General features: G+C 37.7%; 1 protein-coding gene across 6 annotated transcripts in view; it reads right to left on the bottom strand.

Annotated features, from left to right (window-relative positions):
- Positions 1-339: 339 nt before the first annotated feature.
- The window catches only part of arhgap4b (Rho GTPase activating protein 4b), a 47,530-nt gene continuing 30,879 nt past the window's right edge, over positions 340-16,990 (bottom strand). For 5 of the 6 annotated variants that reach the window (XM_038269610.1, XM_038269612.1, XM_038269611.1 and 2 more), the window contains 11 exons: positions 16,397-16,457; positions 16,158-16,235; positions 13,367-13,495; positions 10,958-11,063; positions 10,620-10,847; positions 7,533-7,588; positions 7,259-7,430; positions 6,214-6,306; positions 5,855-5,965; positions 3,302-3,404; positions 340-1,755 (listed from right to left, as the gene is read on the bottom strand). In XM_038269610.1, the coding sequence (XP_038125538.1) occupies positions 1,552-1,755; positions 3,302-3,404; positions 5,855-5,965; positions 6,214-6,306; positions 7,259-7,430; positions 7,533-7,588; positions 10,620-10,847; positions 10,958-11,063; positions 13,367-13,495; positions 16,158-16,235; positions 16,397-16,457 (1,341 nt within the window). In that variant the 3' untranslated portion in view covers positions 340-1,551. The remainder of the gene's footprint in view (positions 1,756-3,301; positions 3,405-5,854; positions 5,966-6,213; positions 6,307-7,258; positions 7,431-7,532; positions 7,589-10,619; positions 10,848-10,957; positions 11,064-13,366; positions 13,496-16,157; positions 16,236-16,396; positions 16,458-16,990) is intronic. The other variant, XM_038269615.1, reaches the window with a different exon arrangement.

Below are 16,990 nucleotides of genomic sequence, written 5' to 3'. Positions count from 1 at the left end.
GTAGCTTTAGTAAACTAGCTGGTTTTGCACTGGATGATGCTAAAAATGCTTTGAAGAAAACAATGAGTTTGGCTGAGTGGCAAGTACAGAGGATTAAGGTTCAAGGGAAAAAAAAAAGGTCTTACATTTCCTCAGCACAAGACTTTGACGTTCACATCTCAACCTAAATAACCTTAAAGGTATTGTGGTGGATCTTTGGGAATTTTTGAAAAGACACGCCCTCTCCACTTTAGAAAAAAAAAACAGATGCACAACCCTGTACCTGCTCCCGAGAGAGAACGTCCATTTAAACGCGTGCAAGAGCATGCACAAGCACAATTCTCCTCGTGCACTCTGTTTAAAAGTTACTGTTTGCATCACTCACACAAACTTTCTTTCCGAAAGAAGATTTGCAATTTTTCCACCGTCAGACTCACCACCGGTAACTGAAAATTGGGACGAGCACGTAGGACGGCCTTACGTAACCCTATCACCGGAATGATTGACGATTAGGAGAAACACTTATTTTGATGAGCCACCCGGAAAAAGAACATCCTCCACTATATCATCAACTAAAAAAAAAATATGAATTGGACAATATAAACAAAAGTGAGTTTATTTTTTACGGAAGAAGCACTCAGGTCTCATGGTTGATATATATGTGTCAGTCATTTAAAGCTAAGGTTTACTTCTGCTTTTGAAAAAGTTTCACAAAATCCTTAAATCATTTTTATTCCTAAAACCCTGTAACATTTTTTCATGAACATAAAAGAAGCAACATCTTTTGGGAATTCTACAAGCATGGCTCCATTTGAAGGCACCATTTAAAACCTAAGTTACACAATAAAAAGTAGCAAAAGTCCAGTGGCTTACTGGCAATAAGGAACTAACTGACATTTTGAATGCGCGTCTTTAAAGAAAAGATGATCACTATTGTACCATTAAAAAATTATAACACTCTTTACTACATTAGCTCAGGTTCACATGACTTCTGATATTTTGTAGATCTTAATTTAACTCTCAAAACGTTTGAGCCCATTGAAAATTTAGAGGTAAATATTTTAACTTCTTACACGCAATTGTAATATCTCAGTTTTGTTTCTTTTTAAGTGAAATAAACGTTCACAAAGACGTGAAGGCACTCCTAGGCACAGGACCCAGATCAGTTTTCAAGAGGAATTAATTCAGGTGAGCTGATCTCAGACCTGCCCTAGGGGCAGTTTAGATATTTTATGGTTTGTCTACACCTAGTGCTGTACTAAGCTGTTTTTCTGGTGATATCACTGACGGATAAGATCATTGATTCCTGTAAAGTTGCAAAAATCCTGTTGAGAAAAACTGACTACAACAAAACCATTTGAAAAACAGGTACACTGGACATACACCTATACGGCACCAAGACTAGTGGCACTATGAGATGGCAAATGCAACTATTGTACACTTTTGCATAAAACAGAAAAAGAAGAAAAAAACCCCCAAAAACTCAAGAATTTCAACAAATGCCTGATTGGCAACAGCTAAATGATCATCACTGGGGAATAATAACCCAAACGTTCCGCTTGTCTCCATGTTTCATCTCTGTCCACCAGACTGAAAAGGGTTTGCCCTTCTAATACCAAATCCTTTTTTAGTTGAGGGGGGAGCTTGAGCAATTGATGAAGACGAGGAGGAAGAAGGAGTCATAGAGACAGCGGCAGGGAAGGTGGATGATGGCAGGGGAGGCTGACGGGAGAGAAGCTCCTTAAACACAGAGTTCATCTGACGGCTGATTATCTCCTGTGTGACAGCAAGAGGAGGCAGAGAAAATAAAAAGAGGACTTTTAAAAAAAGTAATAATGTGTAAGCATTTCAGTTTAGGTTTTACATGAGACAAATATAAAAATAGTTAAAAATAGTTGTTGATGAACAGGAAAATGTTTTGGGCAACTTCAAGGATATATGGTTTGAATCCGATTGGTCAAATTTCCATCAGTTGCAGTTACTGCCGTAGGGAAAGCAAAACAGGATTATTATTTGTCTCAGACCACAAAATGTCTAAATAACCCAATGAGATTTTGGCCAATTTTCAAGACCCTCGTAGGAAACCATCATTCCTATGAATTATCTTTTTCATTAACTATAAACTCCACTCTTAACATTTCATTGCGTTTGGAGTCTAATTTGATGCAGTCTCTGATGTTCAAACTCTTGCTTCCTCATGAATCACCTCCTAAACAGAAACCAACTAGCAAATGTACAAACTTATGACAATTATCTTGCCACGTTTATAAAACTCCTCACACATTAAAGAAATATTTGCTTTAAATAACAAAACACATAAAACTACTTAAAATCCAGTGAGATATGCTGTGACCTTAGACTGTAAAGTATAAGGAAGTTATATCCCTGTTAATTATTGTATGGATATTGAATTATTGTTCACCCCTACTCAAACATCAGAAAAGTTGTTCCACAGGGTTCCATTTTCGGTCCAACTCTCTTTTGTATTTATGGAAGTGACATCAGTAATAGTTAAACGCCTTGCTGAAATGGTTGCTGCTGTGTTTGGGTGTCCGCAGTCTGTGTTTCACGCTGTTCAGTCTAAATTTCTTTATATGAGACTAGTCCAAAAATGCTGTTAAAACTATGGTAAATCTCTAAACTATTCTTTAGAGATTAATCTAGTATTTCATTAAAATATGTTTATAATTATCTATAATTTATAAATAATGATTTCTTAGTGTTAGAAAAATCTCATTTTGATGATCTTCCTAACTCTGTTAATGCCATCTTTTCTATATGAATGTACCTGTCACCTCTGAATATGTTGGCTGGTGTCTATTATGAAGCATTACGGTTCAAAACAGGAAATAGATTTCTTACTAAGAACTGTCATTTATATTCTTGGCTGAGCTGGCCATCTTTATTTAGTCATGACTCATGCATATTAAAATTCTCATCTGTAAAACTGTGCATTACAGTAAAAGTAGACATAAAGAAAGCAATGCCTCCTTATACTAAGTACTGATATGTCGTGTATAAACCTTTGAGGCTTTTTGTATCAAACTGAAAGCAAAACAAGATATCAAAATATCACAGGAATTAACATTTTTACCTTAAAAGCTTAAAGACTTAAAGGAGTGGTAGGTGTTAGGACATAACACAACTTAAAGTGAGGCTGTCAGAACAAATTATTTTTATCAGGCATATATCATCTTAAAATGAACCCCTTCACCCTAAAAACCACAGTCCCATTGGATATTGTTCCTAACCTGGGAACTAAAATAAAAATATATGATTTGCAGAATTATACCAAAACATCTTGCTTAACACAATATATTACCTTGTCAATTGTTGGTCTTTCTGCTTGGGCAAATGGTGGTTTATCTGGGATTCTGCCGATGCCCTGTCTTAGAGTGTCCAAAGTGTGTCTTCGCTCTTGAGACCTTGAGGACAAGTAAAAAAATAACCTTTACCATCAGTTACCATAGAACAGTAAACACTTGGATGATTCAGAGAGGAGCATTTCAATGTTTAGCATTTCAATCTGTCAAATTAAGCCATTGGATCATGACAATCACCTTAGTATTATTTTTCCTTTCAGTGCTTATATTTTTTTGTTTGTTTTTCGTTTCTAACAGTTGCAGGGAGAAGTTTCTTTTTTTTGAGTACTGAATTGCCAGAAGGAGAGGACCAAAACTAACCTGAACTAAACTAACTGTAGAGCCCTGCCTCAAAAAAATGAACTGAAACAAAAAAAAAATGAACTGTGGCTTTATAAGCTCTTATGCTTATAAAGCCACAGAATTTCACATTTCACACCATCACATTTTGGTACGTTACAGAGGAATTTGGAGTGACACACATATAGTAGCTTGGCTTGATCTTAAATGTCTTCCTGGAAACTAAACCTCTGCCCTTGTATCACTTTTTACTTTACTCAGTATTTCCAGCAACTTAAACCCATTGTCCCATGAAAAATATTCACCCAGCATGATTCTGCTACCATGTTTCACATGATAGTGCATTTAAGTTGTTTGCACAAAGAAAAAAAAATTAAAATAATACAAAAAATAAACAAAGTTGTAGGAGCAGGAATACTTTCGCAAGGTAATGTGTGTGATGCAGATCTATTTTAAAACAACTTTGTAGCTATTAAATACGTAAATGTCATAGCTATTTATCTTAGACCAGGTACAAAGAGTGTGGCTGTTGGACTGATTTTGTGATGCTCCAAACTGCAAGCCAAAGTTGGCCAAAATTGGTACAAAAACATTGTAAAACATGTCCAGTACTAAGATTTATGTTTTTTTTCTTTGGTTTCCCAATAATTAGAGGGAAATTTGTCCAAGGGTTATAATCCAAAAGCTGACTTTGAGGTATGCAAATAAGCTTCTGATTACTTTATCTAAATTTCAGTAAATGGAAGAAGCTTTGATAAAAAATACTTTTTTTCAGTTCAGAATGAAATAACTCATAAGCTGAAGACATATTTTAATACAGCAAAAAAGCGTAACCCTTAATTTTTTTCATAAACAGTAATTGACAAGTTTCATTCTTATGAAAAACCATGTTTAATTTTGCTTGCTTCGCTTATTTTTGAGCAGGTAAAAAAAAGCATGAATTTCTTAAAGTCTTATTGCAACAAACCCATAAATCAGCGACCACTGTAAGTGATCTTAACCCCCCCCCCCCAAGTTCCCTGATGTGTTTGCAGCCTGCTATGACTCTAGACAGAGAGGAGTAGCAATTTTAATCCACAAAAACGTCAGTTTTACTTTAGACAAAATTATTGATCCTGAAGGCAGATTCATCAAAATTAAAATATCTATTCATAACCAAAAGTTATGTATTGTCAGCATATATGGACCAAATGTTGACAACCCCTCATTCTTCCACAAGCACTATTGAGCATTTTTTCTATGGATAAACTTTACATGCACAAGTGCACTTTCACAAACAACTTCAGGTGCTTGCTTCCAGGTACTTAGAGATTCACTTCCATACAGAAAGCCCGTATTCTTATCTTCAGGTAACACAGAGTACATGTCAGAATAAATAATACTACTTATACTGCAGAGATAGTATCAATTAGTTACTTTATTGTATGTCTTGTACCATGTCCGTTGGTTGTGCTGTTCTTTTTACATCTCTTTGCAGGTGATGAAGGAGACTGAAAAGGTTTTATCATTGTCTACATTTTATCTCCTCTTTCATCTTTCCTCCTTTTTCTTATGTTTTTCCTTTCCTGTTCTACTTAAATTGCAGTGTCCATATAATCTGCAAATCTCCCTGCATAATTATAATAAAGTAATTTATATGCATAAAACAAGCGGCAATAGCCGCACTGCTCCTCTTGTGAAAGTAAAATCTGTTGGGCTCTTTTTGGCATCAATACAGTTATTCTTATTGCCACATTGCCACTTTGCCAGACAGGACACTGTATATAAAACAAAAAAAACAAAAAAACGCATGAATTAGGATTACCTCGAAAACCTATAAAGGAACCCCAATCAAAATTTACATTTACTATTAATACACTGTGCAGTATGAATCACTAATCCCAAATCCCTCAGTTCCAATCATTATCAATGTGGATGGCACAATGATGGCGACACAACTCTACCAGCTCAAGTTAAGACAAGAACCAGTCTACACTACTCCTTTCTGCATCCTGCACCTTTGTGATCAGCTTTGCCCGAGCCACTTAAATCCAGAATGCTACATAAGCCAGACAGATGTGACCGAATTGGCCAAAACTGACTCAGTGTCTGCTGACTTTTAGGTTTTTCTTCAGAAAAACTTGAATCTATCTTGGTGGCATCCTTCTGTAAACATTTTAAATCTTACTAAATATCCCCAGAGTTTGCCGTGAGCCTGAGGTGTGCAGCCTTACACGGGTATTTGTTGTCTTGTAGCAGGGGAAGCTTGTGGCTTTCGACTCGGGCTTCCCTCACTTCCTCTCTGTCTCCCTGGCAACGAAGCACTATCGCTGTTTACCCGCATCCTGTTGAGACACGCCGAAATGTTAGGACTTTGGTTAGTAACTGTTACTGTTTGTGGGCTTGAAAGCAAGTCTTTGTCACACTGTATTTTCTCGGTTGTGAGGTCAAATTTTAATTCATGCCGCATGTTCTTAAGGTTGACCAAATAGTTTTACTCGTCCCTCTAAACTGCACATGGCAAACTCTCTGTGAATGTGTTCATGTACATTTGAGTGTGTACAGTTGCTTGTTCGTGCATTTGTGTGAAGACCTTGTTGTGTTTTCTGTGTGTGCATCTTCTGCCGTTAGGTTTCCAGTGCTGCCTCCACCTACTCTACCGTCATCTCTTTTTCCTCGCTCTGACCTGGAGGAGGAGAAGCAGAGGATTAAATGAAGCATGTGTTTCATGAGAAAAAAGATAAAACAGTACCAGTTTGAGTGTGGGATTAAGACTGACCAAGAGAATATATTGGTGTGGAAAAACTTAAGAGATAGGCAAATCTATAGTCACTGCTTTAGTCTGGAACTGATTTAAAGTCTCTTCCTTTAAAGAAAGTTTAAAATAGCTTGAAAACATATTAATCTGATTCTGCATTCGTTTTAAAACTGGGGCTGTCAGTTTCTTTCTCAGATGTTCAGCCACTCACAATTTATATAAAAGAAAGCATGATGACATTCCCAAGTTCCCTAACATGCTAAGGATTCAGTGACAGACATCATGGTTAGTTTATTATATTGTTTAACACATTATCATTTTTAATGCCCTGTTCTGAAGATAAATAATTGTGTGACAAACAAACAAGATTACTCTTTTGATACATTTCTATTACTATTAATTTAATTTCAATGTTCCTAAATTAATTCAACTAAAACCTCACTGGTGCGGTGGTGTTTAAGAAGTAGCCCAGGTCATGTCACAGTATGTTGGGTTTTCAGCTGGTGGATTATGACTGCATCACTGTAATGTCTTTTTAACTCTGATTGCTTAAAGTTCAACCATTTGGATACTACAGTATCTCCAGATATCATATTTTATAGAATATAGCTACCTTGGCAGATGTGGATTGCCAGAACTAGTTAAAAAAAAATAATCTTTTAAACTATTAATAAGTTATCAAGTTTGATGCATCTTGAAATGAGTACCTGTTTTATGTTTTATAGGATGAGCTTTTTTTTAGGGAATTGCGCAGGAGAAATATCAATTCATATATGGAACAGGTTTGATTTTTCATTTAGGTGAGGTACAATCTCTTTTGAGGTTCAATCTCAAATATAATCATGCCCGAAGTACTTATGCATAAAAATGTACAACTTACCCTTCAAGTACACTGATGTACTTGTGAGGAACGAGACCCTTAACTCCTCCAACTTCGCCCCTCCACCAGTCACAAGAAGCCTTGCTGTAGAGAATAATAGGATCTCCCTGCTTTAAGGAAAGCTCTGCTGGAGATCTGGCCACATAGTCAAACAATGCTACTGCCTCCCATTCTGCAAGTCAAAATTTACAGCACATTTATTGTTTTAACTATTCTCACATTTATAAGAAATAAGATGTTTGATGATTAGTGTGCTGTTGGCGTTAACACTGACCATCCTCACTGGGTAGCTGCTCGGACTCTCCATCTCCCTCCTCTGTTATTGGTTCACTGGGCGCAAGCAGAAAAAAAGAAAGTTGGTGGTCACTTTCAATTCCTCTTTTGTTTGACACACAAACCAGAAATGCAACACCAGTCTCCAAACAACATGCTTTAGTAGCGCTACATGCAAGACCTCATTCTGCTACAAAAAACATTCATCTGTCACAGATGAAAGATCCATGAGGGAAAAACAATGTTTTAGTCAGAGTTTAAGTTCTTTTGTCACAGTTGTTGTGCCATATGCCATGATAGTGATTTTTGGACATTGGGAACCAGCGTCCATATTTTATTGCGACATGATGACCAGAGAACACAAGTTTGTGGAACAACCAGCTATAAGATCTCTCCAACCCCCCCTTTTCAGCCAACTCCTCCACAGGACCTTTCACAGAGGTGTGACTTGCCAAGCCCCTCTCTGTGAGGACAAGAAAACCACAGAAAACACAGGACTGCTTTCTCTTTCTGTGCCTCCTCTCTTGCCCATGAAGCTAGGGTGCAGGTCCACTGGTTCTCTAGAATGGACAGCCGGGGCCAAAACACCCAGATTTTCAGAATCATCAAGGATAAGTCATGGTGACCTTTCAGAACAAAACTGCAGCAAAAACAAAACTTTTGCAAAACATTTCTCTTGAGTTTTAGAGCTTATAGAGCCAGACTGGATGAGAAGGACCCCTGGTGTAAGCCAATGAGACAAAGCAAACCCTGCCTTGCTGTTATTCTGAGCTGCTGCTGGATAAAAATCAAGCCTTCCAATGGACATTGACTAAAAGGTTTGCAAGTCTGGCATGATTAGGGACACAACAAACAATATGTCTTATGATGGTGTTGATCCTTTCATGTGTTTACTGATGAGTAAAGATGAAGCTAACAGGATGGACTGCATGCTATGCTATAGTAACATCTGTTGAGCCGTTGTTAAAGCGTGGACAAGCTTTATTTCACCAAGGGTTCAAACACTGATATAACATTAGTGTTTATGTGTTCCTCATTGGCTCATTACATTTCAATTGCCAAGTACTGTATGACCAAGAGTCAATTAGTGGGATCCTGATGTCTATTCGGTGCTAGTTAATTTGAAGAGGGTAAGGAATCATTTGACTAAAGGTTATTGGTTCTTGATTTGGCAAATCATTCAATAAAACATTATTTGGCCAAATAATGTTTTATTCACCTCATGGATTTGCATTGAGAATTGATCTGAAAACATTCCAATTTCTCTAAATTAGTGAAAAGCTAATTTGATCATATCCCAAATTCTTCCAGATAAACTTTGGGTCCAAACACAAGATCCCTCTTAAACTGTAATATGGTTTTCAACCATGCTTCCCTTCCTCTTTGTACATCGTAGTTTAGTTTGTTCAGTTTTACTAGACTTAGTTGAGAGTGTTAAACTGAAATATGTTTGCCTTGCAGCTGAATGATTTTTTATTAATAAACTTCTATTTTGAACAGAAGTTGTTCTGAATTTATGTGCAGAATTAACTGTTTGACCATGATTAGTGCTCGAATTACTCATTTAGTGTTCTAAAACAGCTAGTAGGGCATGTGTTCATAAAGAATATATACCAGCCGAAATAATATCTGATTAGATATTTACCATCTTAAAGTATCAGAAATATAAATTCCCAGCTGGCTGGGAATTTAATAGAATATAAATCCACAACATTAATGTGGCATCTTACCTGGATGGGCATTGAACATAAAATCACAACACAGTTACTGTTAATGGGCTGCAGGCTCATGTTCAGACTGAGTAACAAACATTTGCACAAACCTATATGAGTGAAACCAAAATCCCTTTTTAGTTTCACTCAGCGTAAAAACCTGTTTAAAGGTGAGGAACCATCAAAGAGACTAAAGGTTTATACAATTGGGCTGCTACATCCACTTACAGGGGTAAATAACTAAATCTCTTTTAAATCTAAATGAATTATACAGAGTTAAGAATTAATAAAAAAAGTCTGCCCTAAAAGATAGGACATGTCTCTAACAAGTCCCTACAATACAAATTTTTTAAAATATTTATGTGTAAATCTGTGTCATTTATGTATAAAACTGGCTGAAATCTGTACAAAACAAAGTTTTGTTTCGTATACACTGTCTATACAAAATGGCAATAAAAGTTGTCTGAGTGTAAAATGTCCTCATTCAAAAATATGTAAATTAGCAGGTATATGGTTGTATCCAGGTTGACCAAAGTTGCATGGGGCCTTACCCCAGGCTCACGCCGACTCCGGTCTTATCGTTGCGGTGCGGTGGGTGCGGCGCCGCAGTGATTCCAAGTCATTAAAAAGACGTAAACCTCTCTCACCGGCTGCTGAGCTGTTCGGCTGCGGTTACCGAGACACTCCGGTGCTGCAGAAAATTCCGCAAGAAAGCTATCCTTGCAGTGTGCTGGAGCCCTCCGCAACAAGCTCTCGCAAATATCCTTATTTGGGCCTTGTTATCGCGTGAAGTTACGTGAACTCAAGTGAACTTCTGTTAAATCTCCAGACCTGTTGCCGGAGCCGCAGAGCCGCACCGCACCGTAGTCAAAAGGGCGGTGTGAGAGGGGGTGTGCGGGAGTTGCGGTCTCCGTCGGCTCGGTAACCGCACCGGAGCCAGTGTGAGCAAGGGGTTAGGCTAACTTTGAGCCGGGGCACAACTTCCTGTTATCAATATCATTAACAGCATTTTATACAATATTGATGGAATCTGTGCAAGTTAAATCAGTTGAATTTAACAGCAACCACAGATAATTGATTCTTATTTGGTTAGGTGTACTTGTGACAAAACTGAGCAAATAAAAAAGCCATGAAGCATATACAGCCAAGATGGTCCAAAGCCCACTGGGATATCTAATCTATACACAAGGTAAAGATCCTTTTCACATTGTCAGTTTTGGTTTATCTGCCTTATGTTAGTTTGTGAATAACTGATATTTTAACAACACAGATACATTTACACAGGTGCTTAACTTGTCTTAACTTGTTGTTCAGTACGCCCCATCTTTAGATGCACAGCAATGATCCAACATTTGCTAGAATAACTTGGAGCTTACCAGTACTCCTGCTCCAGTGTCATGTGCTTCTCATAGACGGGACCTGGCAGTTCAGATTGGCCAGGGAAGATGATGTCATGCTGAAGGATCATAGTTTTAACAAGGTCGTTAACCTGTGGCTGCCTAGCAACAGCATCATCAGACTCCAACCCCCTCAGGAGGCTTGGCCCGAAGCACACGGCCAAGTTGTATGGCTGCATCATGTTTTCGTCGCTGTACTGAGACACACTGTAGAAAAACAAAAACACAGGGGCTAGGTCTTCATTTTAGCTGGGCACGTCCTTTCTAAACATTAGCAGATACTAGTTCTAGGACATGAACTCTTCATTTCAGCTTACTGGTTGAGGAAAGCGAAAAGGTAGCGCATCACCATGAGAAGAGGCCGTGGGAAAGTGGAAACAATTGCTTTGACCTGGACAGCTTTGTCAGTCTCCTCTTCAATTTCTGGGCAAAAAGGAAATAAATCAGGTCAGGGGAAAAAAAAGCAGATTGTTGTGAGTTATTAAGTTTCAGCTTCTTTCAGTGTCGGAAGGAAAAGCTGACTCAAATGCAAAACAAATTGGACTTTTATAAATGCAGCAACAAACCCTTTAGGCATCCATTTAAGATGGCCACAGATAAAAATCCTAAGCACGTGATGCAAGAAATATCTGTCTTTACTTTTGGAGAACAAATTCGAACAGTATCTGCCTGACCAAGTAGAATGTATGCAAAAGTGGGATGATCCCTTCAAAATCATCCAGAGCATCATCTTGGATGACCCATGACAACTGCAAGATCTACTGGTGCATTCAATTGTCAGTGGATTTCATAATTAATCAGTTGGAAGGACATGATTTCAGAGTTAAATGTATTCTAGTTTTCAGGCCCTGGTTATCTTCAAGGCTGCTATAGCGAACGGTTACAGTCATAGTTACAAAAAAACTCCATTCTACAAGTAATCTGTGGATATACACAGCTTTGAAACATATTGTTCTTTAAACACTAGCAGCCAGTGCCGGAAATACTGCATAAATAGGGTTGTACTGTGCTCTGTCTAGTGGAGCTGAACTGGACTTTCAGGGGCAAGCTAATGCACCAATGTTAATTTGCTAACTATGCTTACACAGTTGATCAATTTTACCACTGGGAAACTAAGATTCACACCCTAGTGCATCTATGAAGACTCTTTGGATGTTGAGAGGAAAATATTGTTTATAAAAATGTGCATAATATGATAATCTCCAGCCTGTTTGTTGGTGAAATATTCATCACTCAAGTTGTCAGCACTAAAATAAGTTTCCAGAGTTCTGACTGGAGTCATCTGACCCCTCCTACCGGTACAAATATGGTTTAGTCGAAGTTTTTTCTTCTCCGCCTGGAGATCTGTAGCCAGGTCATCATTGTTAATAACTTTGGCATTTTCTCTGGCAAATTCATTATCACCTTCAGTGTGATCCTTTTAATGTGCAGAATTAAACATTGTCTATAGGCATCTATGGGCTTTTTGTGCAGAGCAAATAAACAGTTATTATTTCATGACATTTTCCAGTACAGCTTGTAGTCTGAGGAGAAACATGATCCTGTCACTGGCAATAAAACCAAGAGCCAAAGGTATTTTGTAAAATCTTGATTCAGGTGGGTGCTGACCTACAGTAGTGATATGACAAAAATTCTTATTTAAAAATACACTAATCAAACACAGATTCAACAGAAATAAATTCTAATTTCTAAGAAATTCTGAGTTTATCTTATAGAATATTTAGGTTTCAATGTTGGGTCTCAGACACTTTTCCATATCCAGCTCTTCTAAACTTAACATTTTAGACACTTCAAGACAAACATGAGAATTGTTTGCAACATTCATGCCAGGAAATTTCATCTATATTAGGGAATATTGATGCAGAGCAAGGATTGATTCACACTTTTCTCTGGAGGATACCTATACTACAAAACAATAATTTAAAGCACATCCTTTCTTTACATAAACCGAGAGGCTAACAAGATAATAACCATTGATTATCTAGTGAATTAACCCTTCATAGGGCAGTCAGTGAAATACGTTGAAAATCAAAATTTCAAGCCAATAGTGTCATTGGAATCCAGGACAAGACCTTATTACCTTTGTAACATTAAAAATACATGGATATTTTGATGGCAAAAAACAATGTCAGTGTAATAACAATAAATGCCAACTTGCCAGAATATATATAGAAAAATAACAAAAGTTCTTCTATAAGAAATTAATGAAAATTACTCTCAGAGCGAAAGAACAATTTTTTTTTGGTACAACATAATCTTAGAGGCATTAATACTGATACTGGCACTTATATTTTTGTAGTTTATAAACCTTAAAATAATTAACTTTTTAACTTGACTTTTTAACTTTTGAATCAGCTTTTTACCTTTTATTGTTGACTTGTGTTTTCAACTTAATTTACAGTAGGTAATAATTCTTTCAAAGGCTCATTTAATTGGTATAATGCTAAAATAAGATGTACAGCCATGTAGCAGTATCTTTGCTGAATGGCTCAATATAGATCAAAAACGCCAACTTGCCCAAGAAAGGGTTAATAATGTTTTCAATTTCTTTTTAAGGTTGACAAGCTATAGATACTCTTTTAAATAAATTAAGGTACATCTGATAACAAAACAATGCAAATGTTTATGTTTAGCACCAAACAGCTAAACACAGATTTAGCCAAAACAAGATGAACTATGAAATTGTACGAAAACAAAGAAACAGAGATGATAAAAAGGCGTCTTACGGACACACTCCAGCAGAGGAGAGTAACACTCGTAGGGGAACAGAGGAGGCTCAAGTCCCCTGAAATACAGCTTCAGAACACCAGCCACAGAGTCCAGGTCACATTCATTGTCTGACAGAGGATCCTCACCTTCAGGAAATTGAAACAGGTACACAGGATGAGATTATGGTAGGAGTGAAAACTCAGTCTACTTGTATTGTGTCAAACCTGATCCAACTACTCTTGATGACGACAGAGCCAAAAAGGCCAAAAACTAGAAAGACCTTTATAGTGCTAAAAAAAAAGATATGATACGCTTAAAAGTATTTATAACCCTTCTTCCCATTCAGTCACATTAAACATTTAAACTGGATTTTATTCAATAGACCAAAACAAAGTAGAACATAATTGTAAAGTGATGTGAAAATGTGTTTTTTGGCAAACAGCCAGTCCCCATTTACTATGACTCTCATAGATAACATTCAGGATGTCACAGTGGGGGTGGAGGTTTGACAGGACGCAAATGCAGACACAAGAGCTTGAGGTGGTTATTTGAATATTTAATTTACCAAAAGTACATCAAACGCAAAAATCCAAAAACATAAATCCACAAAAATCCTGAAAACCAAGAATACTCACAAGAAGAACGGGACAAAGTAATGACGACAAACCAGCAAAGAGTGACTGAACAGGAGGACATTATATGGGAGAGAGAAACAAAGACCAGGCTAATTAGCAGATTGGGAGCAGGTATGAACAGAGGCAAGAAGGGAGCAAGGGAAAAGGAGACTGACACAAGGGGGCAAACAGGAAATATCCAAGAACTCAAATACAATCAAAAATACCTAGAACACAAGAATCGAAATAAGAGCAATGAAAACAAAAAATAAAACTTAAACAAAACCAAAACCATTTTTTTAAAGTATCATGACATTTTCATGCTGTAGGGCTGCTCGTCTTTGAAAAGAAATGACACATTCACACTGCAGCCTGAAGTGATGCAAATCAGATTTTTTTTGCCCATATGTGACCTGGTTCTGATCTTTTCATGGCGGTCTGAACAACACAGATCCGATTTTTATCAATCCGACCCAGGCAACTTGGCTATGTGGTCCTGAATCCGATACGAATCTGATCTTGCGACCTGTGTCTGAACGGCCAGGTCGGATTCATCCGACCCAAACCACATTAATACCCGACAAAGGTCACTATTATGCGTCTTGATATGCAGAAGCGGCAAGAAAAACAACAACCATGGCAGATGATGATGCAGAGCGCAGTATTTATGTTTAACCATATTGAAAAGATTGTGTTTTAATGGTTTGAAAAGATCGGTACATGTGCGCCGGCACTACCATCCATTACCCCATTTACACTACCCTAGAAAAACCGATCCATGCCGAGACCGGTCCGAACTCAGATCAGTTAACCAGGCCGAGCTTGGTTCTGACGACCGTTTACACATCACACTATGTCGGTTCCTCGACTCCTCGCCTCCTAGTGACGATCTGCGGTATTACTGCCAGTATTGAAGGAGGAAACCAAGCAGTTGGTGGCGGTAATGCACCAAAAGTTGTTTGCCAACCGCCATAAAGCACAAGAAAAAGAAGACGAAGAAGGAGGGAATCAAGCAAATCAAAATGGCGGTGCCCGTCACATTCAGAAAGTTATGCTTGATTATTATTGCTGTGCTTCGGTGTTTGCGGAGGGTCAGGTGAAGACTGCAACCTTTTATGGATGTTTATAGTTGTTTATAGTTGTGCTTCTTCTTCTGTTTTGTGTTGGTTGGCAAGCAACTTCCGGAGGGGCATTACCGCCAACTACTGGAATGGAGTGTGAATCGGGATGTGCAGCCAGACGGTGATGACGCGTTCTGCTCATGAACTCTTGCTATCAGAGAATTGAGCCAGGGAAAAACCTAGCCGAGCCCACCTCTGGAACTGGTCTACAGTTAGCTCGGTTCGGTGGTGTCTAGCTCGGTTCAGTTCAGTTTGCTTTCCATTTACTCACAATAAGTTATCTCAGTTACTGAGCTCAGACCGGTCTTGGCATGGTTTTTCAAGGGTAGTGTAAATGGGGTACATATTAACGTCTGTAAACACAGAGCACGCTGGCCTGTGACGTCATTGCATCCTCTACTGCGCATGCAGGACACTTGCGTTGTATGACTTCAGTTCACACAGGAGATCACATACAAGTCGCATATATTTGGAAATATGAACGGTAACGCAAAAAAAATTGGATTTCACAAAAAAATCGGAATTGAGCATCAAGGCCTGCAGTGTGAACGTAGCCAATAGAAACCTGGAAGACATCTCTTTTAGACTCCAAAAGATTTAAGACAGTGGCTAACGTTCACATTCCAGCATAACAACAAAACTAGACAACAAAGACCAAATTAACCAAAACTTGTAGATGTTGCTGTAAAAAGTGGCAAATTTTGTGGGGGCCATGTATGTGAGCTTCGTTTTAAATGTATTGTTCTGTCCATTTGTTTTCAAAGAAATCATTTTCAGACATGTCTACTACTCTAGAAATAAATTCTACAAATTTAAAAAAGAGTTTTTGTGAAAATGCACACCTCAAATTTTTACTTTTATCAATAAAAGCCTTTATTCTCAGTCCGATTTATCACTGACCTGTTTAAAGCTTTTTTTTTTTTCAAATGCTGGATTTTGCAACAGTACAAGAAACTCCAGGTCAGAGATTTTGGAGAAATTTACAATTTCATTTATAATCTGAGGGGTTATCTTATTCAATTTGAATGTATTAGGAGCAACTAATTATCTTTAATCACTTTGCATACTCTTACCTCTCTCAAATGCATCTCTGATGAGGTTCACCTCCCTCTGTGAGCCGGGAACTCGGAAAATTCCTTCATGGTGGAGGCCTGTAACAAACACCATGACAAAGAAGCACCTCTTTACTGAAGCCATAATTCTGCACCTGAAGGTCTGGATGGACATGGATCAAAGGTAAGAGCCTTTGCTCCTACTCATAAACCCTTCATCTCCTACTGCAGCTGCCTGCTACATCAGAAAATTAACTCACCATGGAGGTTTATAAAACGAATGCAGCTCTCAACCACCACTGGAATCTGCTGCCCAGAGCTCTAGAGAAGAAAGACGGGCAGGTGGAGAGAAAAAATAAAGTCAGATATTGAGGAGAGGAGATAAAATGTGAAACAAAAGAGTGCAAAAAAATTGAAGATGGAAAAAAAAGTCTGAAAGCACGAAGAGGTTTTAGCAGGTTGGGCGACAAAGGAATGCCACTAATATAAAAAAAAAAAAAGAAAGGTCCTTTTATAAGGAAATCATTTTTTTTTTTTATAAAATGACATGTAACTTTCATATTCTATAAAAACAGCAATCTTTTTTAACAAAATAAAGCTCTTAAAAAAAGTTATTTATGTAATCCTTTAAACAAAATTTCCAACCCAAAACAAGGCTTTGTTTTTGGTCCACTCTATGAAACCTCAACATTTTGTATTGATAAAGCTTCCTGGATGGGAAGCGAAACGTCTTCAAACTTGGAAACAAAGTCTAGTGAATTTTTTTTTTAAACTTTTTTTGGAAAGTTTGGGTGAAAGTGCATTTAAGGAAATAGCAAAAGGAAATAAGCTGAATAATACAAGTAGAGCTTGCT

The sequence above is a fragment of the Cyprinodon tularosa genome, unplaced genomic scaffold (assembly GCF_016077235.1).
Source record: "Cyprinodon tularosa strain WSP-4 unplaced genomic scaffold, ASM1607723v1 ctg731, whole genome shotgun sequence".
Classification (NCBI taxonomy): Eukaryota; Metazoa; Chordata; class Actinopteri; order Cyprinodontiformes; family Cyprinodontidae; genus Cyprinodon; species Cyprinodon tularosa.
The sequence above is the reverse complement of the archived record's forward strand: the minus strand, read 5'-3'. Positions and strand labels throughout refer to the sequence as shown.